This window comes from Gadus morhua, chromosome 11 (genome assembly GCF_902167405.1).
Source record: "Gadus morhua chromosome 11, gadMor3.0, whole genome shotgun sequence".
NCBI classification, from domain to species: domain Eukaryota; kingdom Metazoa; phylum Chordata; class Actinopteri; order Gadiformes; family Gadidae; genus Gadus; species Gadus morhua.
This window is the reverse complement of record NC_044058.1, coordinates 18,083,836-18,110,557: the sequence shown is the minus strand read 5'-3', so window position 1 is coordinate 18,110,557 and position 26,722 is coordinate 18,083,836. Positions and strand designations below refer to the sequence as shown.

The window sequence follows — 26,722 nt, the reverse complement described above, 5'->3', positions numbered from 1 at the left end:
AATACCGATGCAAAATAGCTGAGGGCTGTGCGAGTTGCCATGACCAAGTCTAGAGCGAATGAGCTTTGACCAACATGACGGTCTTAGCCACCTAGCTATGAAAAATCCCCCACCCAACCTCTGTGGTGGCGGCTTATCGGAGGAAGGGTCATCGGAACAAAATGTGCTGATATTAACTCTCATGATCTTGTCAGACATGCCCTGGTTTATACTCTCCACTCCTAATGTAGAATAATATCCGAGTGACACCGGGCAACAGACCTGCAGGAAATTACTGTCAGCACTCAGATCGATGGGGGGAGAAGCCTTACCATTGTTTGCCCGATTTCATTTTCTCGCCGAAACAGCGATGATGATGATGAGGACGATCAGGACCACAGCCCCCACCACCAGTAGGTAGCACTTCCTCTTCCTCATCTGCCTCTGTAAGATGAAGGAACGGCTGTTAGAACAGGGTTGGAGCACCGCTTTATATTCATCAGTGAAACCCAGGCCCTCTTAAGGGATGTTCGCATTAAGGGCTGACCCCTGATCAGTCCTGGTGTGTCCTTGTTATGAGCTAACAATTGACTCCAATATGGAGACAATTGTTGACTTTGATCATATGGATTGCATGAATAGGATGATAATCTATATATTGAGCGCCGTCTGTGTTCCCAGTGATGGTAGGGGAAAAAAAACACGGTTACAATTAAAATGTGTACGGCCTATTTAATGCCCTACAGCAGAATGTACAGATCTTCACTCCAAAATTCATATTTGAGTCCATTTACCAAAATACTTTTTAATTAAAGTTCCCTCAGTTGTCGACATGAAATAACAGTGTAGCGATTTAGTTTGAATCTATGGTCCGGCAGTTTGAATCTATGGTCCGGCAGATTTGTCATGGTATGAAGTGTATTAAGTGTATTTAATTTTTCTTTATGTCAATAGGTCCCGATGCATTTGATAAATAAAGACACCAAACGGTCCATCCACAGGGGGACGCAAATAGGCATAATGGGAGCCTCAGGAGGGGTCGTCAGTAGGCCAGAGGAAGTAAAAGCACAACATCTATGTTGTTTTGAAATGTTTTTTTCCTTCTCCTCTATTTTCCCCCGCCCCATGTTGGCTCGCGCTCTCTCTCTCTCTCTCTCTCTCTCTCTCTCTCTCTCTCTCTCTCTCTCTCTCTCTCTCTTCTTTCCAGCTACAAAAGCGAGTGAGAGCGAGGCGTCGGACCAGAGCAGGGGCTGGAGTCTTTAAATCCTGACTCGCTTCAAAGCATGGAGAGAGCAATTCATCTTCTTATCTGAGACTCAAAACAGGCTTTCTATGTGGAAAGAGAAAGTGGGAGAGAGAGAGAAGGAGAGAAAGGAGGGGGAGAGAGAGGGATTGGGAGAAAGAGAAAATAGAGGGAGATAGAAGAGAGGGAGAGAGAAAGAGAAGGGGAATAGAGAGAGAGGGAGAGAGGGGTGGGGGTGAGGGGCAAAAAATGCTGTCGAGTAATTTTCTGTTTAAACGTTCCACTCCACAACAATTTGCATAAGCAGCCCTGCGTCTGTGATAAGAAGATTGGTAATTTTCAAAGGCTCCGTGGGGATTGAGAATTAAAAGCCTTCCTCCGCTATCTCCTCTCTTGCAGCCGGCCGCCGCAGATTCAGCGGCTTCTCCAGCGGCTTCTCCAGCGGCTTCTCCAGCGCATTTCTTCCTAAACTTTCCCTCACATCCTCCCTTCCTCTCGCTCTGCCATTCGTCTGACAGCACCATCCCCTTTTCTCTGTTTCTTCTTTTATCACTCTCTCTCTCTCTCTCTCTCTCTCTCTCTCTCTCTCTCTCTCTCTCTCTCTCTCTCTCTCTCTCTCTCTCTCTCTTTCTGTTGTCAGTCTCTCTCTCTCTTTCTGTTGTCAGTCTCTCTCTCTCTCTCTCTCTCTCTCTCTCTCTCTCTCTCTCTCTCTCTCTCTCTCTCACTCTCTCTCTCTCTCTCGCTGCCTCGCTCGCTCTCTCTCTCTCTCTCTCTCTCTCTCTCTCTCTCTCTCTCTCTCTCTCTCTCTCTCTCTCTCTCTCTCGCTCTCTCTCTCGCTGCCTTGCTGCCTTGCTCTCTTTTTGCTTTTCTATTTCTGCATATCTCCCTCATTCTGGTCCCAGCAGTGGTGTTATTCTGGGAGAACAGGGGAGTAAATAAGGCAGGGCGGGAACAAAGAGTGGCTTAGGACAACAAAAGGAGAAGCTATGGTATTTAAACAAAAAACCGACGATTCTTCAGACCCAAGGGAACGTTTGTGTGGAGGGACAGGGAGTGAGGAGAAGAGGAGGAGGTTGAGGAGGGACAGGGAGTGAAGTGGAGGAGGTAGAGGAGGGACAGGGTGTGAAGAGGAGGGACAGGGTGTGAAGAGGAGGGACAGGGAGTGAAGTGGAGGCGTGGAGGAGGGACAGGGTGTGAAGAGGAGGGACAGGGTGTGAAGAGGAGGGACAGGGTGTGAAGAGGAGGGACAGGGTGTGAAGAGGAGGGCCAGGGTGTGATGAGGAGGAGGTGGAGGAGGGACAGGGTGTGAAGAGGAGGAGGAACAGGGAGTGAAGAGCAGAGGAGGAGGTGGAGGAGGGTCAGGGTGTGAAGAGGAGGTGGAGGAGGGACAGGGTGTGAAGAGGAGGGACAGGGTGTGAAGAGGAGGAGGTGGAGGAGGGACAGGGTGTGAAGAGGAGGTGGTGGAGGACAGATAGGGAGTGCAGAGGAGTAGGAAGGTGAGAAGAGTCAGGATTTATGCATCAACCACTGAGTTAATCTACCAAAGAAGGGAAGTCCAGTGGAGCCCACCATCGCGGGGCCCAAGGAGCCCCGCCTTCCTCCCCCCGGCCCGACCCCCTGCTGACGTCTCATGAAGGGAAAAAGCGGTCCTCCACCTCAGACGACTGTGCACTCCTCCTCCTCATCATCATCATCATCATCATCAGTCTGACAGGGGGCAGGCCACACGGCCCCATGTCCCTCCCTGCCGAGGCGGGCCGTGGCTTGAGGGGCATGACGCAGCTATGAGGGTTCCATGGCACATATTGTACCGATTACACGGACGCCTGGGTCAGCTGTCAGGCGCTGGATCACTCCCGCCTCCCTTCCCCCCCCCACTCCCCCCGTTGGCCATTAACATACACAGTCATTTAGATCTCGGTTTCGTTACTAACTCTTATCTAACCCCCCGCCTCAGTGTCTGAACACCCACCCTGAATATGAGATGACGTCACTGAAATGCCTTTCGCTGCCGCAAAAAGGTCGAACCGACTGGACATAAGGACGAGGGAACGGTGGTTAGATTAGACAGAGCGGAGATGACAAAGCAGGAGTGAGAGAGAGATACCAGTGGGATGAGGAGAGTACCTTCCCCATCTATCTGAGGGAAGCTCAGAACACAAAGGTGAAGAAGTAGAGATTTATGCAGGACATCCGGGTCGCTTACTGTAATAACACATGAATCAAACCCAGAAGTCATTGTTTTGGGTGTAGAAAACCATGTAGTACGAAGACAGAACTGCACTTTAACCTCCAAAACTAATCGCCGCAAAGTCAACAATTGGACAGAGCTCATCTCCATCCATCTTTACACGGGAGGCGGCTGAAGCTGAGCGCTTGTCCCGCAAGGCAGAGCTGTTTACCTTGTGCGACATGAGAAATGTCTTCGTAACACAATAATAATGCAAAGATGATTATGGACAGAATATTATTTCCCTCCTTTATCGCATCTGGTGGTGGAGGGAAAAAATTGTCCCATTGTAAGTCCATAAAATAAATAATGTTTTCAGAGCAACTGCCTCGCTTGTAATCGGCTTATGTGCAATTTACATAAAAATTCAGAGTCCCATGCAGTCACCCTGATTATGATATTTGGTGCAGCCAATAAACACAGACTTCACCCCCCCCCCCCCCCCCCCCCCCCCCCCACCCCCATGAGGATGTCCCACAGGGGCTTTGCCACCCCTCAGTGAAAGGACACAAAAACCATCCATCCATGCAAACACAAATACACACATGTACACAGACTTACAATCAAATTTATACATACAAACATATTAGTACACCACGGTTTGTTCAAATGCGACCATTTCTTCATGCGTGTGTTCATTTGAGTATGTATGTGTGTGTAGGTTTGTATTTGGGTTTGAGAGTGTGTGTGTACGTGTGTGTGTGTATGTGGGTGTGTACGCGCGAGCATGTGTGCTTGTGTTTGTTTGTATGTGTGTGTGTTCCTTTGCTAAGCGTGGATCTGAACCTGCTCCTTGTTGGTCCCTTTATGTCGCCCCCTATACTGCAGGACCTGCTGCTGTATATTATCTTTAATTCAGCCCCAAGCTAAACTGTGTTTCATTGATTCTACTCCAGGCCCGGAGGGATGCAGCACCAATCAGAGAGATCTCCTTGTCATCACCCAAGATGGATGGACTTTTAAGTCTCTGCAACAAACCCCTCCCCCCACACTCAATTATGGAGAAAAAAAACACAACCCTCAATTATTTCGTAGTTTGAAATGGCTCCGGTATTCCTGTTTGCTTAAGTGCACGGACATTTATGCTCAAGTGGTAATGAAAGCCAATATTGGCCGGCAATCAGCGAGATGTGATCTTGCTCCACTGAACACGGCTAGCGTGACAGGGCATCAGTAACGTTGTAAGTTGGAGAGCTTGGTGTGTGTGCGAGATAGATAATGGACTATAGATTAACTTTGTCTTCGGTGTCAAGACAAACACACAAGCGAGACGAAGTCACGCTTAAAATGTGAAAGTAAAAAAGAACACCAGTTCTTAATTGACTGTCGGGCGATGTTCGTCGGGACATAACGTGCTCGCGTCAAGGAGGTGCCCGAGATCTGTAGCACGCAGCTGATGAGCCTGCTTAGAATCAGCCCGCCACCACTAACATTTGAAAACCACTACCTCCTCCATGTTCAACACCCCCTACACCTTCCTCCCCTACCACAACCCCCCACTACCATCTCCCCCCAACACAACCCCCCTCACCTCACCACAGCCTCCAAATCCACCAGCACCTCCTTCCTCCTCCTCCTCCTCCTCCTCCACCACTACCCCCTTCCCTTCCACCACCTCCTCCACATTGAGCACCTCCACCCCCACCACTATCCCTCCACCACCACCACATCAATCACCTCCACGCCCACCAATATCGTGTCCCCTCCACCACCACCAACGCCATATCCACCTCCTCTACATTCTCCACCTCCACATCCAACTCCTCCAGTTCCCCCATCCCCTTCCTTTATCTCTTCCACCACCACCACCACCACCACCACCACCACCACCACCACCACCACCCTCCACTCCACCACCACCTCCGCCTTTTCTGCTGCCCCACCCTCACCCAGCGAGAAGGGGGACGAACAGCCGGTGAGATTGGCGGCAGGCTAAATTGCTCAGTGTGAGCTTGGTCACGGCTCAGCTCTCCTTGAGATAATGAAAAGACAATTAATGAGAAAGCTGTTGCCCCTCGCTCATCTCGCTCCCCTCTCCTCGCCTTGCTCACTTGTAGCGTGGCGTCACCGAGGGCTGCGGACAGACAGGGCTCCCTTCTGTCGCCCAATAAGACGAGTTCGGCTCCCTTTGGTTCTCTTTGAAAAATACTACAACAAAATAACATGTCCTGCTCCCGTCCCTTAGCAACCCCCCTGAACACACAGACAGACAGACACACACACACAGACACGCACACACGCTGGCCTCCATCTCCTCCCCACACTCAACACTTGAAGGGTTTATCAATGCAGAGTGGGCGACAAGTGGTCTACGATGTCGGTGTAAATATAGCATGCATAACATGCATGATTTAAAAACGGAGGAGGGAAACATTAGATTGTGTTTTTGCTGCCATATCCATGTTAAACATTGACACATTCTTTATTAGCATAATGACACGTGTGTCAATATGCTATTTACACCCGCCGGGGGACTGCCGGCACACTGCCGTCGTAGTGGTCTCCGGTCCCCGGGGATAATCCCTGGCAGAACGGCACAATTTTTTTTTTGGTTTTATTATGTTTTCGAAGAAAAAATAAAAGGTTTAAAGAGGCCCCTTGGGCATATCTGAAGATGTGTGCATAGATGTGTGCCGTGAAGGGGCTTTCTCAAGATAGGCAACATTAGAAAAAGGAAGGAAAGACCTAACATCCCACCGGTCATTATGCCTGTTGCAGATATGTCGTTCATTAGGTACCGTTTGATTGACTTTGCAAATATAATTGCTACTTCATAATATTTCTTTTAATTCAGTCGGTTTGACTGCGGGGAATGCTACCTTCATATCAATCCAATGGAATAATAATTTGCGTTAATGTCCCTGGGCTTGTGGGCAGTCTCATCTCATTTGTAAAGAGTCTGTACCACTAATAGCTCATAATTGCTAGCAGACGTACGATGCTAAATATGGTATTACGTGGTACGATGTACATAATAGAGTACCTGTTTTCACTTGAAAACATTTACACATTCAAATGAGGTGTAATTATTTTACAGACATGCATCATATTTGATGTGCAAATTATAAAACAAATAATAAGACAAATTCTACAAGTCAAAAAGGATTATACAATTGAAACAAATATAAAATACAACGTTCGTATTATGATTGTCCATGAAACGCCAGACTAAGCAACATGGTTTCTGTAAGCCTCAAGTTTATGCATGGTTTGATTTGAATATTAAGTTGATCTAAAAATGCCTTGCAAATTGGAAATATATGTATTATTCTACTTTTTTTTTGCTGCAATTGTCTCTAAATTAAAATGATGATGAAGGTAATAGCAGCTGAATTGCAGAGTATATTTGAAAATAGTAAGAGAGAAAGAGAAAGAGAAAAGTCACTTAATAATTGTGTAGCTACCATTAATAATTGCCAATAAACAACCTTCTCACTAGGACTTAGGAGTGTCACTGTTACAAATCATCCATATCTTGTTAATTAAAGAGCAAACATGTCCTCAATACACCATGGTGCTAAAGCTAAGTAAATTAGCTGACATCAAGGCAGCTAAACCTGGACAGAGTCATGCGGATGAACAATAACCACATGGGTGTGAAGCTGTGGGTACGGTACCTGGTGATGGCTGGCCTTCGCAAGCTCCTGATTGGCCATTTCGACGTTGGATGAGCCTGTCTGGATGTAATCCTCAATACTGTCTGATGACACAAAATACAAAGCATAGTTATGAACCTTCATTGCAGAATAATAGAGTGATGACATTGATACATGAAGCATTGACTTAGTACCAGGGCCTAGAAGACTTTTCCACATGCATCGTGTGTTAAATCACACCCAATCTAATACCAATCTAATCTACGTTTCACATTATGTGCTGGTGACTGTCTTCTACTACAGATGCATTGTAACGCCTGCAGAATATATATTATATTCCTTGAGAAGATGTGGAGGAAAAATGCAAATGGGGTCCAATTCCAAACCTAAACAAACTGAAGGATGTGTTTTGGAGTGTGTTTGGAGTTTGTGTTCGCCGTGTGTGTGTGTACAAGTGTCTGTGTCCTGATTGGACTGGGAAGAGGCAAAATCATCCAAGTACCTGACAACACATGGCACTGACTGACTCTCCATGCACATTGTGCTCATGCAAGAACACCCCTTTTCTGTTTTTACTTCACTCTGAGGAGCGCCAAATCTAAATTTGAGTTTGGGCAGGTGTGTGTTAAGTTCTCCACCACCTGTGTTGGTTGAATATCTGTCTCGTTAGCCTGGCTGGAAGATCTGTGTACCCTTTAGAAGAATGTCAATAGTCATAACTTTGTGAGGCAGGAGGGAATGCCTGAAATGTATTCAATGGTCAAAAATAATTGGCCCCTGTCATCTAATTTCCAGGACATACTTACAACTAGCAACTGGTGGGGGGAGAATACAATTGATTTAATCTCCGTTACCAAGGTGGGGAAAGTTCAATATGTCTTCATGTTCCTGTGTGTCTTTATAATCACCACCTAAACATTCCTCATGGAGCTAGGGCACACTGAATTCGTCCAGCTGTTGGTCGGCTGTAGATGCTGTTAGCGTTAAAATTGATAATATTATAGTTTATAACATGGATAGTATTATGATTACTATTAATATGAGTGCTATTATTCATTTTAATATTCATACACATATTACTAAAACTAGCATAACATATATTATTCATATCAATTTTCTAAATATTAAAGAAATAACAGTACACAAGGCACGGACAATAACAATTATCTAAAACCTGCATTAATTACTAGTTTAATATAATGGTTATTATTGTATAATTCTTTGACTACTAGGGTTGGCGTCCCCTCCTCTATTAACGACCATCTCTCTTTCTCTCTCTCTCTCTCTCTCTCTCTCTCTCTCTCTCTCTCTCTCTCTCTCTCTCTCTCTCTCTCTCTCTCTCTCTCTCTCTCTCTCTCTCTCTCTCTCTCTCTCTCTCTCTCTCTCTCTCTCTCTCTGAATGAAAAGTGCTTATGGGGCCATGCCATAGCTGCGTTTGCTCAGACCTCAAGACACACCTGAGGTGGTGTGATAAAGAGAAATAGCAGAGCGGGAAGAGGGAACAAAGCCCGCGATGGAGGGTAAAATAAAGTCATCTGAGACAGGGGCTTCAGAAAGGACATTTCAGTTGTGTTCAGTCTTTGGTTGTAATGGAATCAGAAGGAAGTGGAGGATGGTCCGCACATACAAGCGTGTATGTGCACACGTGTACAAAAAGTGTAATGTAAATAATGTTATGTAATTGTATACATATAGGGTAGCCAAACTTGGGTATGGATAGCTCAATATAGGACGTTCATGTGAGTCACAGCTTTATGGGTGAAGGATAGTTCCTATAGCCATCTTCTGTGTTCTGATTTTATGAGAACAAAGGCTTTTATGATGCTTGAGTCATGACAGATCGGTTTTATGCCAAACTAAAACAATGCGGTGGTACTTGAATTCACATTTCACACAGAATGGCATACAAATGGATCCATTTTCACTTACACTATTTTACGTGCAAACAAATGAAGCAGAGCTCCCTAAAACACATGAATTACTTTTGACTACTTGATAACTCAGAGGATAAGGAACAGTGTTGAGTCACAGCCCCCCCCCCCCCCCCCCCCCAGAGACACACCAGTTCCCACATGCACACGTACACACGCAAATGCACACACACACACACACACACACACACACACACACACACACACACACACACACACACACACACACACACACACACACACACACACAAAAAGTCTCTCCTTCATGATGTCCCTTTATTCATTTTCCTAAATGTTACCCTGCTAATTATGAATACAGCGCCAGGGCGAGCGCGGCGCTTACACTCTCATTCTCGCAAAACAAAAAAGCAGACGCTACGACAGGCCCGGTTCCATGAGCCACCCGAAAGGGTATTTAAAGGGCATCTACATTAGCCTGATGGATTCAGCAGACAAAAGGGACACTCTACAAGACAAAGACTGAAATTAGCACAGGTTATTGCTCCTTATTTGATTCCAGAGAGAGAGAGAAAGACCCCTGCTCGCACAAGCCGTGGCGTTGTGAGTGGTGAGGCAGGCGTGCAGCTCACCCAATGGGTCATGTCTCCACTGTAGAGTCGTTGATGATGTGTGGGGCTTTGATTTTGAAATGTCGGACTGTTTGGACACTTTTCCGCCCCTCGGATCAAACTGCTAGCTGTCTAATAAGACGGCAGCCGGTGAGGGGGGGGGGGGGTTTGTGGGAGTTTGTTTTTGTTTTTACCTCAGTGGGTTTGTGGAGTGATACATCATGCAGATCAAATTAAAACTCATAAAGGTTATCGTTACTAATTGAGTCTGTGACTGTAAAGTAAACAACACGCCAAGCACACATACCCACATCTATGCACACACAGCCACACATAGACTCACGCACACACACACACACGCACACAAACATGTCCATACACATAGACACATACACACACACACACACCTAAACACACACATACACACACATACACACACACACACACACACACACACACACACACACACACATACCATACACACACACACACACATTAACACACATACACACACACACACACACACACACACACACACACACACACACACACACACACACACACACACACACACACACACACACACACACACACACACACACACACAAAAACACAAACAAACCCAAACAGGTGTAGAAACAGTATCTCACCTATAGACTCTCCTTGCTCATGCACCATACTGGCCAGATCCTTCATGATTTGACTTACATCCAGCATGTCTCGCTGTGGGGGAAAAATACAAATAAAAACCACAACAACAGCAACAACTGAGCATATTTTCATCAAACACAACTCCAATCATAGATAAGCATGAATCAAACAGCACGAGTACCATGGCGAACCGAATTACTTTAGGTTGTTGGCAAAAAAAAGAAATGCATGCATTGTGGTGGTTCTGAAAGTTAAATTATTTCCGTGAAAGGGGACGGGCTGAACCACGGCTGCTACGGTTGACAGGAGCCAATTCTCTGCACTCAGCCTCGGCGAGCTTTGAATTTGTTCTGAATGTGTCTCCTCAAAGCAATATGGAGGCTTATAAAACCTCTGTCTATCTGCCTTTCGCAGGTCTCCACTTTCCTCTATTATTACCGCACGCAATCACAGCTGTGTTTGTACAGCCTAGCCCACCAGACCCTCCATCACAGGTGTCTGTGATTGCTGAGGAAGCTGGCAGTCGACCCGGGTTTTGGGGAACACGTTTGGCAAGAAACAAAATGGCCTCTGGCAAACCTTGTGCCACTAAAGACTTTCTGCATTTAGACGGCAAAGCAACCCTGTCCGTCATCTAGTGATAGAATAGCAGCAGATTTATTTTACCTGGCAAGAGGTCTGACAATGGAAAGTGATTTCATTACGGTGAGAAAGCAGTGTGTTACCAATTTATCAAGATATTTGTGTGTGTGTGTGTGTGTGTTTGAGTGTATGTGTCCACACATTTGTGTTTGTAAGCGCATGTGAGCGCATGTGATAGAAGTGGATGTGTCTTGTGAGTGCGTGTGTGTGTTTGTGTTTGCGTTTCCGTGTGTGTGTGTGTGTGTGTGTGTGTGCATGTGTGTCCATGTGTGTGTTTGTATGTGAATGTGTGTTTTTCCACACATGTGCGTGTGTGTGTGTTCATGTATATGTGTGTGTTAATGTTAGGGTGTGTATGTGTGTGTGTTCATGTATGTGTGTGTGTTTGTGTGGGATGTGGCAAAAAAATCAAACGTCTGCGAGGAAGCAGAGAGGGGGACAGAGGCAGAGAGCAGTGGGCTGGGATGACTCACGCCCCAGAGACGGAGAGCCTGGCTTGGGGGCAGCAGTGTGCCCTTTTCCCATTCCACGTGGTTCACATGCTCCGCATGGTCACTCCCTGGGCCCTTGGCGGCAGACGCGGCGCTGGGAAGCTCTCACATGTTGTTTTGCCGTCTCAAGGCCAAGAGAGATGTCCCGCACACACGCGGTATACCGCTGGATAAAGGTGCCTCAGACATTAAGACTCCAGTGCCAATTTCAACCAGAATCAATAGGGGGGAGGGAGGAAGGAAGGAGGAAGGAGGGAGGGAGGGAGGGAGGGAGGGAGGGATTGAGTGAGGGAGGGGGGAGGGAGGGAGGGAAGAGGGAAGAGGGGAGAGAGGGATGGAGGGAAGAATGATTGCCATGGGGGAGAAACATTAGGACCCCTGTTAGGTTTACAGGCATCCATCAAGAAAGGCTTACACCTGCACCCACTGCTACCCTCTTGTGTTTCCTCCTATTGTTTTTTTGGTTTATGGAGGTAGCGGGTGTGGTGTCCTACATTCCAAACCTCCAATTCTCCGAGCCTCTAACCCCGGCCCCATAGAGACCCTGGTTCCTCCAGTCCCATCGCTGTCAGCGCCTGAGAATGAGCTGCAACAACAGTTTGATGAGGGGAAAGCGAAAGCACAGACAGGCCGACAGACAGGCAGGCAGAGTGAGGGGGGGGGAGAGGGAAGGCCGGCTTTGTGTTATCACAGAAGTGAAATGTCAGATGAGGACTTAGACATCAGCTCCATCTGACGTAGGAGGGACAAAACAGAGTCGGCGCGTCACACGATTAAACTGCGGGGCCGAGATGGCGGGAAAAAAAAGGGCCACAAAAAGAAGCGTCCCGGAGGCGCATTATGACTGACACCTCCGTCGCCGGGGCCTCTTCCCCTTTGATTTATTTCTTTGGTGTCCTGAGTCATGTAGCATCTGGGAGATAGGAGCCCTAGAGGGACACGTCTTGTGTCTGAAGGAGCGGAAACAGCAGATTCTCAGGTAGATGGAGAGGATAAAATGTGTCCCTTTATTGGGTTTCTTGTTTCTAATTTGAGTTTGTTTTCACTTTCTTCTTCAAAGTATTGCAGGTTAAAACACATTTCTACAGGGCACAAAACGTGCACAAGCCCATTAAACGCTAAAAATAATTACAACTGCGCCGTTCTCAGCGATGTCCCCGGGACACGGGACAGCATGTGACAGTGGGTGGATGGAATCAGCGATAAGATAGAGTAGCCTGCTAACTCTGTCGGTATATTAGCACCCGGACCATCAGAAGGCCACATCCAACGCTCCCGAGATACATGCTAATGCCTTCCGCAGTTAGCCCGGCGATGCAGGGACAGTGTCACGGGCAAAAGGACATCGACCCCAGCCCTTTCTTCAGCCACGCGGTTACGGTTACTCCACTGTCCTGCACTTCCTCCCGGCGAAGGGGCCTTAGGGCAAAACGTTGATGAATTGGGAAAGCGGCGGATCTAGGACGAGTATTGCTAAATGCCCCCCCCCCCCCCCCCCCCGACTCTCTCCCCCCTCAGTGCGTCAACACGATTTAGACAGCGCTCTACTAGCCTCTAACAGGTGAGACCCCCATCCCCAACCACCTACCCCCACAACAACCACCACTGCCGCTGCATCCCTGCAGAGACACTTAAACCCTTTTGACAAGCGCAGCAGACCAGAGAGTGGAGGGAGGGGAGGGAGCTGATCAAGATGATTCGTCCCCCATCAGAAGAAGCGAGAGGAGCAGGAGAGACGGAGTTGTGGTGACACAAAAGGAGAAACAAAACAGTAAAAGAGGTTGGATGGGCAATGGACGGGTGTGCCCTGAAGAGTAAACAAGGGAAACGCTTTGCTTCGTGTGTTGGTTTATGTTTATATTGTGGGGGGGGGGGGGGGGGGGGGGGGGATGTCTCATCTTGCTCCATCATCCAGGGTCTGATTGGATGACAATTGGTGATGCGGGAGCCATCGCACAACAAGGGAAATTAGTAATGATCTTCTTTTCAACCCCTCCTTCTGTTCCTGCCACATGCTGGCACGTTGGCCTCCTGTTTACCATGGAAACCCTTCCAGCGCTCAACACACCGCAGAATTGTGCTAATTTGCCAAATCTACAGTAAACTTAAGGGAAATTCCAATCCAAACAAAACAAGGCATCCGTATAGACGCCACCATGTTACGGAGAAGGCCAAGTACATTAGTTTAACACTTTACTACCGCATTTACATTAGGGGGAAATATGCTGAGACGATGTGAGTACTGCCAAGGCAGTTAGTTATTTATGGCTTGTTTGGGACATGGAGACGGCTCTATGCAAACAGACTGGAGGAGCCAGATGGAAGTATTACCGCCAGTGTCCTTGATTGTTTAATTTCAATTTTACACATTTCTATTAGAAAAAAAGCCTTTAGCAAAATAAAGTCATTTGTTATCGTCTATTATGGCTGAATATTGACATGTAAGCAAGCCACGTGAGTCTGTTTGCCTCTCATGCAGTCTAAATAGTCTCCTTTGTTCCCTCTTTCATTGTGATGAACGTGTTTATTTACTGTGCTCTCCAATACTGTCATCCTCAACTCAATCTCAATCTACCTGTCTGAATTTCTCGCTCAACCTTCTGTCTCAATCCCTTAATCTCTTTCTCTCTCCCTTTCTCAATATTTTTTCTATCTGCCATCCCTACATCTCTCTCTCTCTGTCTCTATCTCTCTCTATCTGCCATCCCTCCATCTCTCGCTCTCTCTTCCTCTCTATCTCTTTCAATCTCTCTCTCTGCAACGTCTTCATCTCTCTCTCTCTCTCTCTCTCTCTCTCTCTCTCTCTCTCTCTCTCTCTCTCTCTCTCTCTCTCTCTCTCTCTCTCTCTCTCTCTCTCTCTCTCTCTCTCTCTCTCATCCTATTTATCACTATAATGTGTGTGCTTAACACAGCTGATATGAAATTCTTTCCACATATCCAACCAAACCCAAAGGCATCTGTGGAGGCAGGGGGGTGGTGAGGACACGATGTCACTGGAAAACTGTTAAGCAGATTTACGTCCACGGTTACTGGTTAAAGGAGATGGCAGAGAGAGAGAGAGAGAGAGAGAGAGAGAGAGAGAGAGAGAGAGAGAGAGAGAGAGAGAGAGAGAGAGAGAGAGCAAAAATTACAATATTTTCCCAGACTGCCTGTAAGGGGCCTGAGCATGAGACATCTGGTTTTTCTTTTGTTTTTTTTGCCCTCACTGAATAAAAAGTTTATAATGCACAAATCAAATGTTTCCGACCCCCCGAAGACCTATAAACAAACCCCCATTAATGAAGGCTGTAAGCAGGCCTTGAAGGGCACGGAGGGGACAGGGTAGACGGGACAGGACTGAGAGGGGACAGGACAGGGAACGGAGGGGACAGGGTAGACGGGACAGGACTGTGAGGGGACAGGACAGGGTAGAGTGGGTACAGGGCAGAGAGGGGACAGGGCAGAGAGGGGACAGGACTGTGAGGGGACAGGGTAGAGAGTAGACAGGGTAGAGAGTAGACAGGGTAGAGAGTAGACAGGGTAGAGAGGGGGAAGGGCTGAGAGGGGACAGGACAGGGCAGAGAGGGGACAGGGCTGAGATGGGACAGGGCTAAGTGGGGACAGGGCTAAGAGGGGACAGGGCACAGAGGGGACAGGACAGAGAACGGACACCGTCAGACATGGACAGTGTGGAAGGAACCCCTTCCGGTGATACTTTGTGTAAGCCGGTCCCCACCTGGCGAGCAATAACGTCATGTGTTAGTTGCAAGGGCGATGTGACGCCACATTATTAGCGGTGCACTCCCATAAAACACTGGTGATAAAATGGACAAAGACAAGAATAAAAAGGGAAAGACGTAGTGTGTTCGCTAACATCTACTGGGAGATGTTATTTTTTCATTCAAGATGGTCTGGCTGGTGGGGCCTACTGTAGGCTGACTGGTGGGGCTTGGGGCTTACTGGCGGTGCTGGATATATATAGGGCTGCTATTTTTCTACCTGTGTAAGTACTGTGCCTGTCTTCACTCAAGGGTAAAACCACCGACATCTAATGTCTGGGGTCTGGGCGGTGCATTGGTAGGGCAAACACGTGCCATGGTGTGTACATCTATTAAGGCGTGTGTGTGTGTGTGTGTGTGTGTGTGTGTGTGTATGTGTGTGTGCGTGTGTGTGCGTGTGTGTGCGTGTGTGTGCGTGTGTGTGCGTGTGTGTGTGTGTGTGTGTATGTGTGTGTGTGTGTGTGTGTGTGTGTGTGTGTGTGTGTGTGTGTGTGTGTGTGTGTGTGTGTGTGGGAGAGAGAGTGTCTGTAAGTGTGTACTTGGGTGATCACTCTTTATCTCTCACTGTTTCCCTCTTGTACTCTCCCTCTATCTAGCTATCCATTTTTCTCTCTGTCTCTCTTTCTCTCTCTCTCTCTCTCTCTCTCTCTCTCTCTCTCTCTCTCTCTCTCTCTCTCTCTCTCTCTCTCTCTCTCTCTCTGCCGAGCCAGGTGTTGCATTCAGATGTATCCTTGAAAGCTGTCCTCTGTTTTGCCCTTGGCTCTTTTCATTTTTTTTTCTCCCATTCTTCTTTCGCCCCTTTCTCTTATGAATACATTCTTGATGAAACGATCTCCCGGGGTGTTGTCTCTACCAGTAGGAAAAAACTTAGAGCGCTACATGGCTAACATGGCTCCGAGAGAGGTCAGCGTAGGACAGGAGAGGCGGCCAGTCTACAGCTATTGGAGGGGGGGCGGACGGAGGGAAGGGGGGGGGAGAACTTATCATGATGGGATGGATGGGACCAGATTGGATTACGTTTGTATTGGATTGAAAAAGGCTATTGTAGGGTAGGGCTGGGTATCCATGCCGTGATCATTAGACGTATGAAAGAGGGGATGGTAGCGGGGAGCGAGAAGAGAGAGAGATAGGGGCGCACTGAGCCGAGGGGACTCCTCCCACCGCACCCCGACGCTCCGTCCGTGGGAGACGTTGTACGAATTCTCCCAAAGAGCGTTCATCCACCAATGACAATATAGCATTATGGCAACTTAAAATACATTTTGTAAAGTTTTGTATGGCAAGTGTGCACAACCTCAGTACTTTCTGGCGAGAGCGCACACATATTCAAATGATCTCCAGCAGAATCAGTACAAGGAAGGTAGTCTGGGAGACGACATTGGTAAGGGATGTTTTAGCGAAGCCCGGATTGAAGTTCAGATGGTTTCATCACCCAGACCTGTATCGTCCTTCAAAGCTGGCTGCGTATGGGGGAGGGCCGGGGGAGGGGCAGGGGGGTTAAGTGACTGAGTTTGCTCATCTTCAGTCTCCCCGACAGGACGCAGAGATGGGGGCTTAACCAGCCCTCAGCCGCGGATCAACAGGAGTTCCCTGAGAGCCAGGCTTTGATAGAGATGACAGACGCTTCCCCGTGGTCACCGGGGGAGAAGACAGACAGGCGAGGACGGGGGAGACGGCAGAGCGTCTCAAACTGCCTGAACCGCTGTTGATTCAGTGGAATGGGAGTCGCAGGAGTGGGAAGAGTGAAAGGGAGAGAGAGGAAGGAGAGAGGGTATGAAGAGAGACAGGAGAAGCATTGGGTGTGATGGATTGAAGTGTGTGTGTGTACGTGTCTGTATGTGTGTGTGGGTGTGTGTGTGTTTGTATGGTTTTATATGTGTGTGTATAGGTGAGTGTGTGTGATTGTGTGTGTGCATCCGCATGCCTGTGAGTTTGTGTGAGTGTGTGTATGTGTGTGTGTGTGTGCGTGTGTGTGCGAATGTGTGTGTGTTTGTTTCGGTGTGCCTGTGTTTGTATTGGTATCTGAGTGCCTATGTGTTTGTTTGGGTGGGAATATGTGTCGGAAGGGAAGCGTAGATGTATGAAAAGCAAATTGTCAGATGCTATCAGTCGGCCAAAAGACACAGCGTCTCGTGTCCCTCAGCTCCGCCCCGGCTCCAGCTCAGACTCTGACGCTTATCCAGCTGGTTCCACGATAGCACGGGACAGACAGGCCTGAACAGCCATCATCGGACTCTCTGCATCTCCACGTCTTTTGCTGAAATGAAGCTGTCAGTCACATCAGAGGCCCTCTTTCTCTCTTTTTATTTTTTTTTCTCTCTCTCTCTCTTCTTCATCCTTCGCTCTCTCTTTCTCTCTCTCTCTCAATTGCTTGTACTCTCCTTCCCTCCATCTTTCCCTACCCCTTCCTCTCTCTCTCTCCCTGTCTCTCTCTCTCTCTCTCTCTCTCTCTCTCTCTCTCTCTCTTTCTCTCCCTTTCTCTCTTTCTCTCCCTATTTCTCTCTCTCTCTCGCTCTCTCTAAAAGTGTTTGCGTGTCACTCTGTAAGGGCACGATTGACGCTCTCTCCTGTGCCTGCTCGCCAGGTTGGGCGAGAATCCGCGGCGGCCTGATTCCAGTGCTGATGAAGTTGGCAGTGACTGGGCACAGAGATACATCTTCATTAAGCTACGGGGAACACATCGAAAACGTGGCGACGGGGGGGAGATGATCATTCATGACAAACTGACAAGCCAGCGAATGGGCCGCAGCAAAAGGTAGACCGATATGCAAGCCACGGCTGTTTGATCCGCCCCGAACACAGCTTCGAAAAGGGTTGACGGCTTTCAAAATACTGCCTGAAAAGCAACATCAACAGGCTCCAGAGAAGAAGAAGAAGAAGAAGAAGAAAAACACTGTGGTTTTGCGGTTAACAAGTTGTGATGGAATTAAGGAAAAAATAAACAAGCCATCGCTTGCTCCCTCGCTCCCAAACTTTCGCTCATTTCAGACCTGTGCGCCGGAGTGTTGTTATCTTTCCTTTGGATGGAAGACGAACAAAACTCCTGTCTCATCAGGCTCCCTTCAGAGCCCGGCTGAGTTCCAGGCCACTTAGGGTCAAGGCAACACCACACATGACATGCTATCACTCACACACACACACACACACACACACACACACACACACACACACACACACACACACACACACACACACACACACACACACACACACACACACACACACACACACACAGTAACACACACACCGGGGAGGCTTATGTTCATGGTCGTTTAAAGCGTTTTTTTTGAAATTGTTGCCATTCTGCTCACACTTTCCCGCCAGGTAAAGGAACAAACATGGCTGTCTACGCGGCGTGGTAATTGGGCCACCATTCACTGGCCTGCAGCAGCATGAGGCGACTGTGACCAAATACTAATAAGCTTTGTGGATTGGGAGTGGGAAATAAAGCCGCGTCTGGAGTGCACCGTTACCAAGACAGCGGGGGGCTCGCGCAGCCATGGGAGACAATAGATATCAATATTGTTTGAAAGTTTGCTGTCCAAATTATTTTTCTAATGAAAACAATATTGTATGTTATTAAACTGGATGGTCAATCAAAATGGAAGGTGTTCATTGTGCAGCATTCGGATTCTATCAAACACACTGCAAAGAGACAACGCTGCCGTCCCTCCAACGAGATCCGGAGGAATCAACTTCCAATGGCTCCGTGCGTGTTTGCGAAATGAAACCCCCTCCCATTTGCCCCCAATAACTCATATTGCACATTTCCATTTGTTTACAAATTTAGTTTTGTTTTCTTTATTTTATATGTATACCGTTTTGTTTTGCCTTACCTTTTGCACTACTTAGAATTTATTTATTGCAAATATTATTGTTATTTTCTTTACATAAGTTTCCTTATTGCACCTTGGGTCGGAGATAAACATAATTTCGATTCCTCTATTGGCCTGGCAGCTAGTTTGGAATTTACAATAAAGCCGACTTTGAGTTTGACTTTGATGTGTTTCGTTTTGCTCTCTCAATGAGCGCCGGTGGCTTGGGACTCGGGGGTCTTTACGGGGTCTTTACCTCGATCTGCAGCAGCGCCTCCTCCCGCTGCCGCAGGGCCGTCACGTCGTCCTCACTGATCTCCGACAGGAAGGCCTGGATGCTGCCCTCCGGACCCTCGGCGCCGCTGAAGAGGGGACCCTCCTCACACAGCTCAGTGAACGGCGTCTGGGGACTCTGAGGACGCACAAGCACATACACACGCACACACACACACACACACACATGCACAATCATGTGCATGCATGCACACACACACACACACACACACACACACACACATACACACACACACACACACACACACACACACACACACACACACACACGCACACACACACACACACACACACAAACACACGCACACACACACACACACACGCATGCATAAGAACAGTCATACACACAACCACACACACACACACGCAGACATGCAGACGTCACAATATGTTGATCTGATGCATTGTTAATACATTCCTGCACTCTCTGGCTGACTGCACAGATTCACCGGAGCACTGGGCCAGTGCGGGTCAGGAGACAGGGTCAGGACACAGGGACTAACCGTCGCTGAGTCACACATGTCTTTTGGTCCCGGCCCGACGTTCTGACTCATCGCTCCCAAGCCATCTCCACAACATCTTTCCCCTTCCTTACCCCCTTCCGCCACACACACACATGCACGCACGCACGCACGCACGCACGCACGCACGCACGCACGCACGCACGCACGCACCCACGCAGCCACGCACCCACGCAGCCACGCACACCCAAACGCACACATGCACACACACACACGCACGCACGCACGCACGCACGCACGCACGCACCCACGCACCCATCCACGCACCCACGCACCCACGCAGCCACGCACACCCACACGCACACATGCACACACACACACGCACACACACACACACTCCAGGACGAGTGAAAACATCCGCTTTCATGCAGGACACATCCACGTCCATATGCAAAGCTTCGGCTCGGCGTGAGGGGCTCTCAGGAGCCGGATTTTCATTTTGGAGGCCGTCTGGAGGATAGAAGGGGTAGGTGGAGGGCTGTGGAACCGATCTGAAAAGTGTTTGCCGCTTATTCCATATTTATGACAGTGATGGAACCTTAAGGCGCCTGTTGTTATTTCAGTAGTTTTATGCCCGTGGTGAATCATCGTCTTGTCCTGTCGTTCCGCTTGATCTACAACAGAGATGGAAAATCCAGAACCTTCGCCCCCCCCCCCCCCCCTCCCCCCGCATAACAAAGACACACAGACACTCCTCACCGGACCAGGCGGTCATTGCGACTGAATCATTGCGATGCACTTTGAATGACTGCTGTAAGTTTTGTTTTGAACTTTTGGGTAAGTTATGTTTTGAACTTAATGCTTGGATCTAATGGTTCACTTTAATAGGAGCAATCATTGCGTAACCCGGACTCTCACTTATAAATGGCAAACCACTTTCGCTTTGGACGAAGCAGCATCCACTACTCTGATATCCCCCACTGTGCTCCGTAATACGTGATATAAAAGAGCAGCTATTAACACAAAAAAATAGGTCTTTCTTCGTGAAATCGTTCTATGTAAAATTCTAACTTCAACAATTCGAACTATTCCAGCATGCCAGATGATTACTTGATTTCATTGCTTCAGCTCCCAACCTCGATGCAGAGAACTACATTTCAAGATTGTGCAACACACGTATTAATTCTATATAAAGGTGATCTGTTCACAAAAAATCCTATATCGTCATTTAGTTTAATATAGGCCTATTTGTATCTTTTTTTATGTCATCTTATGTCTTTTATTTTATATTTACTAGTACGTTTATTTCATCTGTTCACTCTTATACTTAAACATATCGTGTTTATTTTCAAGGCACAGCAGGAAAAGTTAGCCTTTCACTGCTTGTTGGGAAAGAGAAATACATGTTGCACTTGAACTTGAAATATAATAATATTCAAAGCACTAGTATTTACTACTAGAAATAGTAGATATGTAAAGGATAATGTATAGAACGCCGATCATTATCGGGAAAATAAGCCTCGACAGGGCGAACAGGGCAGGACGCGAAGTGGAGATGTCTTGCTTCGCCCTGAAGGGGCATATTTTCAATAATGACCGGCGACCTTCTATAGATTAACCCGCTTACTACACAGCTACTTGCCAAAACAAAAAAAATATTTCACACAGTGTCTTTTTACAATTACCATTTGTAGTGTTGTGCAGCAGAGAAATAGTTCGCCAAAGATGTTGACGTCGCTTAGAAACCTAATTCACTGGGTTTATAAGGTACTGGACTACTTACGGAGTGGTATAAAAGACGTGATTCAGAGGCAAAACTTATCTTTCCTTGCCAGCGGTCATTATATGCTTAGCAAGGGTCAATTATCGAAAAATAATTCACCACCGGAAGTCGGGAAGGCCCATGCAAGTGAACGGAGCGTTCCACAGCATTGAGAAGAGCTGTGTAATAAAGTATTGTGTATCCACTGGCCTGGCGGTATGTTCTCAAGTGTGTGGCCTTTCACAACGGTCTACGCCGGCAATTTATCATACGATTACCTCAGCTAAACGAAGTAGACACTCTTTGTCCAGCATTCACAGAAGCAGTGCCTTGTGACTTTAACTGGAGGAGAGCTACGCGGGGGCCAAAGGGAATCTAAATAGGACACTTCTAGTGATTGTGATCTGAACAAGTAAACAGTGTCATCTCCAGCCCTGGGAGAGCGGGAACAAACCGTGTTTTATTTGATCATGGAGCCAGCGGTACCTTCTAGAGAAAGCAGAAGTACCTTTAGAGGTTTTATGACCTGCAGTCCTTCTGGTTAACAATAAGAACTTCAAAGTAAGAGCAACAGGCAGAGCTGAAATTCTTGATTTGCATAACATTTGCTGAAACACGTCACCGCAAGGACACTCTTATTTCCAACTGAATGGAGGATCTGTGGACGCGAGTGACTGGAAATTCAAAGCCAACAGCGATGTAGCTGTGAGGGAAACCTATGTTTTGCGTTTTTTAATGAATGGAAACCGGAGCTGAATATTTCTTATTTACGTTTGTTAACACCAAGTTTGCTCTCTGAAGCAAGGCCCCATAAACTTATGCTGGAGGAATCGTTTTCTTATTATTACACATCGGCCGACTACTTCAGTACTGTCCGAGCAGCGTTATTATATAACTCAAAATTCATCTCATCAAGACATTTAAATGCAGCGTTGCATTAATGGGAAATAAAATGAGCTTCACTTGGACCTGGACACAGTTTTCATCTATAGCTCTATCTATTTAAAAAAATAAATATATATATACTATATTGCTCTTACTATTAAACAAGGTACCAGCTCTCTTCAGACAGTGAAGGTGTATATTGTCATTGGAGGTAGAGAACAAAATAACAGAGGGAGAAAAGTCAAAAGCCCTGAGATGAGAAAAAATGAGCAGGGCCATCGTACCAAGTGGAGAGATAGTGGTTCAGAGAGAGGGCTGGCCTCAAGTGGCCTCACCTTATTTTCCTTCTGTGCCGGAGGAAGTAAGGCCCTTGTGCGGTCTGCGATTTTCTTGAAAAAGCAAAACAAATAATAGCTTAGGATTTTACTTTTCCAAGTTCTTTATTCTTTCAAATAGGGTTTTGAAATTGAATAAAATGAAAGAATTAGGTAAAAAACAACTACAGCAAGGTATACAGCAGGAAGTTACATTCAGGGAACACTTAAGAAGAAAGATGAGACAACGTATAAAGTAATAAAAGACTACTACTAGACTACTACTAGACTACTACTACTACTACTACTAACCCTATTATATTACTATTATGAACACTATTACTACTTATTAAATAAAATGCGTCATCCTCAAACCTTTTCAATATAGAGATGAGCCTCTCCCCATTTGACAAGAAACTTTTTATAGATGACTTCAGATGGACAAGCGGTAAGCGCCATTTAAACAGGACTGAGATAGAGGGAAGAGGTTACCTTCTGCAGGTCTGCATAGCGCTGGACCGACTCCGACAGCTCAGTCTTTAACCGGGTGAGGCGAAGGCGATCCTGCTGCATGACAGAACAACACAACATCAAGTTGGGCTTCCATTCGTTTTAAAATGGAACGTCTGTTTGCATTAGTTTTTTATTCATAGAAAGTCAGAGTCAAAGTCAGAGTCAAAGTCACAGAATTAAATCCACCGCCTACCCGTGAAGAGCTGCTGATGATGTCAGAGAGCTGCTTGATGAGTTGACTCGTACTCGTGATGACTTTGTTGGTCTGCTGCTGTGTGGCGTGGCTGAAAGAAACACACACATTCAAATGGTGAGGAGAGAGATACAGAGAGTAAGGGAGAGAGACTAAGAGGGAGAATGAGGGAGAGAGTGAAGGTCAGAACATCAGTGAGGGGGAAGAGGCACATAGACGGCCAAAAGACTTTAGATTGAGACAATGAATGACAAAGAGCATGATAGAGAGAGCGTGATAGAGAGAGAGAGAGAGAGAGAGAGAGAGAGAGAGAGAGAGAGAGATCAATTACTGGCTTAGGAAGTGAATGAGAGAGCGGCTGACAGAGGCGGAGAGAGGGAGATGAATGACAGACCTAGACAATGGGTGAGAATGAGTGAAAGAGATAAAAAACCGAGAGAGAGAGAGGGAGAGAGGGAGAGAGGCTATGAATGAAAGACTTAGAGGATGATATATAGTGGAAATGACACAGTGTAAGTGAGCGAGAGAAACCCCATTGGAATAATAATATCAAGTGTTGAGTTTATAAGGTGGAAGGGGGCACAGGGACGAGGGGAATTGTAAAATCTGTGAACATCTTCTCTGAACAGATCCGCTTTGATCTATGGGAGCAGGGCTGAGACAAGGTTCTGTTTTGGAGGGTCTCCCGTTAAGATGGTCACATGAATCAATTAAGTGAAGCCCCTTTTAGCCAGATGTGGGACGGGACCCAGCGTGGCTACAGGCAGAGTCTGTATCAGATAACCGGCAGAATCGTACAGGATGACCCCCAGACCCGTGTCTGCCATGTTGGGCAGTGTGAATCCTGCCAGGTCAAGACGCTATGAGCTTCGCGAGAATTTCCCCGGTCTCTGAGTCCCCCGTTACGGTTCTCTCCACGGATCGGACTGATCTCGGGCCCGTTGAAAGCTTTTTCCGAAAATGAGAAAATGCTAGCACCGATCAGCGTGGAGGCTGGACTTCAATGCAAACATCCGGTAACATCAGCTAATGAATACTTTGTTTTGCCATGCATTGAATGAGAAACACTGTGGTAGTTTTGAGCACAATGTCTCCTCATTAAAAAACAAATCGCAAATAATACAAAACATTGAACGAAAGAACATTAGTTCACAATAACCGATGTTCCAAGGTACCTATTCTTACAAAATGGTGGTGTTCACTGCAATTTAACGTCCTGATGTGCCCTGTCACTGCCCAGCCAAGGCCGGAATGATATTCATTGCGAAAGGCAAACGTGAATATCAGGCTGGTCTCACGAGGCTAGGTTACATGTATTATTTAATACATTTAAGGTTGACCTTGACTACAAACTCACCCCAAACTGCTGACAAAATAAAAAGGTTTTCCGGGAAAGTGACAGATTCGAATTAGCAGGTACAATTCCTACCGGATCCAGACTCGCCCTGTCCCACTGATGGTGGACCGCCTGAGAGCTGTACAGAGAATCTAATAGCAGCGTTGTAACCGGTTGCTGGTCGTTCAAGGCCTGGCTGACAAGCCGGTCATTCTGTCCTTAAGAAAATATATTGATGTTTGTACTGTATACAACCATTAGACAAGTGTAACGTATCAGAAATAATGTACAGCCCAAGGTAAAGTATGCACACACACACACGCAGACAGTCACATTCATAGTGTGTGTATGCGTGTGTACATGCTTGTGTGTGTATGTGTATATTTGTGTGTGTGTGTGTTTGTTTTTGAGAGAGAGAGTGTGTATGTCTCTATCTGCGTGTGTGTGTGTGTGTGTGTGTGTGTGTGTGTGTGTGTGTGTGTGTGTGTGTGTGTGTTTGATTTAAAGGGGTGATGATTTCAAGGGGTGCTTCAACCAATCACTGAGATCAAGTTGCTGACCAATCCCCAAACGGAATTTATAATAATCTGAATCACCTTGGACAAATTATAGCTCATCAATCAATAAAGTTATGTATTTCCAGGAATCTTATTACATTTTCTAAGTAAAGTAGTATGAAATTTTAGCAAGAATAGCACTGTATGGCTAGCGTACGTCTGGTTGTGGGTTGCAGTGGATCAGGTGTAACTGTGGGTTGTCAACTCGAAGGTTTGCTGGTTCCATCCCGGGCTCCTCTTAGCCGAGGGTTGAGGTGTCATTGAGCAACTTATCGAACCCTAACTTTTCCCGACCAGCTGGCTCTTGCAGTAATTTGTGAATAAATGTGTGTATGAATGGTCGAGTGTGAGGCATAAATTGTAAAGGCCTAGCGGTTAGCGGACGAGTCCATTCACCATCTGTGTGCAACGGCTTTCTAGTCATCATTCATATTAGCTTAAAAAAAAAATTAACAAAACATGCCACCATTTACTTTACATAAATCTTGATAGCGTGAAACAGTTGGAAACGTTTCATTCAGGTGAAGGGATGAGGGCGACATGGTTCAATGGGTTCCTTATTGCTGACACCTGCAATTCTACAACATGTTAATGTGTCTTTAGACGTCAATAGAAGTCACTGGCGGAATAAGAACATTGTGGCTCTGGGTCATTTCACTCGCAACTTGGTGACAACGTGGGATTATGTCTTACACAATTGTTGTGACTGATTTGCCAGTAGGAGAGTGTCACACTGAGAAACACACTTTTCTTACAGACATACCACTGGTAGTACAAAAAGAAACACACACACACACACACATCAACATGCGTACGTACACAATCTTACCCAAACACGCACACCACACACAACACACACGCACACCATTCACCATACACAAGGATTAGCTCTAAACCTCTGCCTGATGTGTCATCGTTTAGCTCGGAAAGCAGGAGCCGACTTCTCAGACTTGCAAAGGATTATTTTTAAATCGTGGCAAGCTAATACAACATTGCGTTACAGTAAATATATATTAATATATACCATATATACAAAGATTTGGGCACATCTTCAACAATCCACCAGAAAAGTAGACGCAAGCTACAAGAAGCAGGGAAGAAAGTTCCCTGCTTGTTCTCGCCTCCAGCGAGGAAAGAAAGAAAAAGCTGATTAATGCCAGTGGCGCTATAAAAGGATCTCCGCAGAGTCTTTCACTCTCTTGCTCTTTGACGAGCAGCCGTGTATCGCACATGAGTCACCTGGTGCCACGCCCACTGCTCATATGCATATATCGCTCCGAGAATCTCTTCGTTTTGTCACCCACGCGCTGTGGCTCTCGCCCGAGACCGGAGATGCAGCGGCCCTCCCCTCAACCGCCACCCCCGCCTTCTGCAGAGGAAGCCCGGAAACATCGGTCTTACTTAAATATTACAATTCAGTCATACTGTGAATCACCACGTGCCCCTCGGTCCGCCCGTCTGGCCCCGGAACCTCGCGGTTTGGTATTCCTCAGAGGGATCCT

The 26,722-nt window shown here is 46.9% G+C and overlaps 1 protein-coding gene across 1 annotated transcript in view; it reads right to left on the bottom strand.

Annotated features, from left to right (window-relative positions):
• Positions 1–289: 289 nt before the first annotated feature.
• The window catches only part of tsnare1 (T-SNARE Domain Containing 1), a 56,546-nt gene continuing 30,113 nt past the window's right edge, over positions 290–26,722 (bottom strand). The window contains exons 5-11 of the mRNA XM_030371010.1: positions 23,328–23,418; positions 23,114–23,188; positions 22,643–22,696; positions 19,162–19,317; positions 10,199–10,271; positions 7,070–7,152; positions 290–423 (exon numbers count right to left, since the gene is read on the bottom strand). Of these exons, the coding sequence (XP_030226870.1) occupies positions 328–423; positions 7,070–7,152; positions 10,199–10,271; positions 19,162–19,317; positions 22,643–22,696; positions 23,114–23,188; positions 23,328–23,418 (628 nt within the window). The 3' untranslated portion in view covers positions 290–327. The remainder of the gene's footprint in view (positions 424–7,069; positions 7,153–10,198; positions 10,272–19,161; positions 19,318–22,642; positions 22,697–23,113; positions 23,189–23,327; positions 23,419–26,722) is intronic.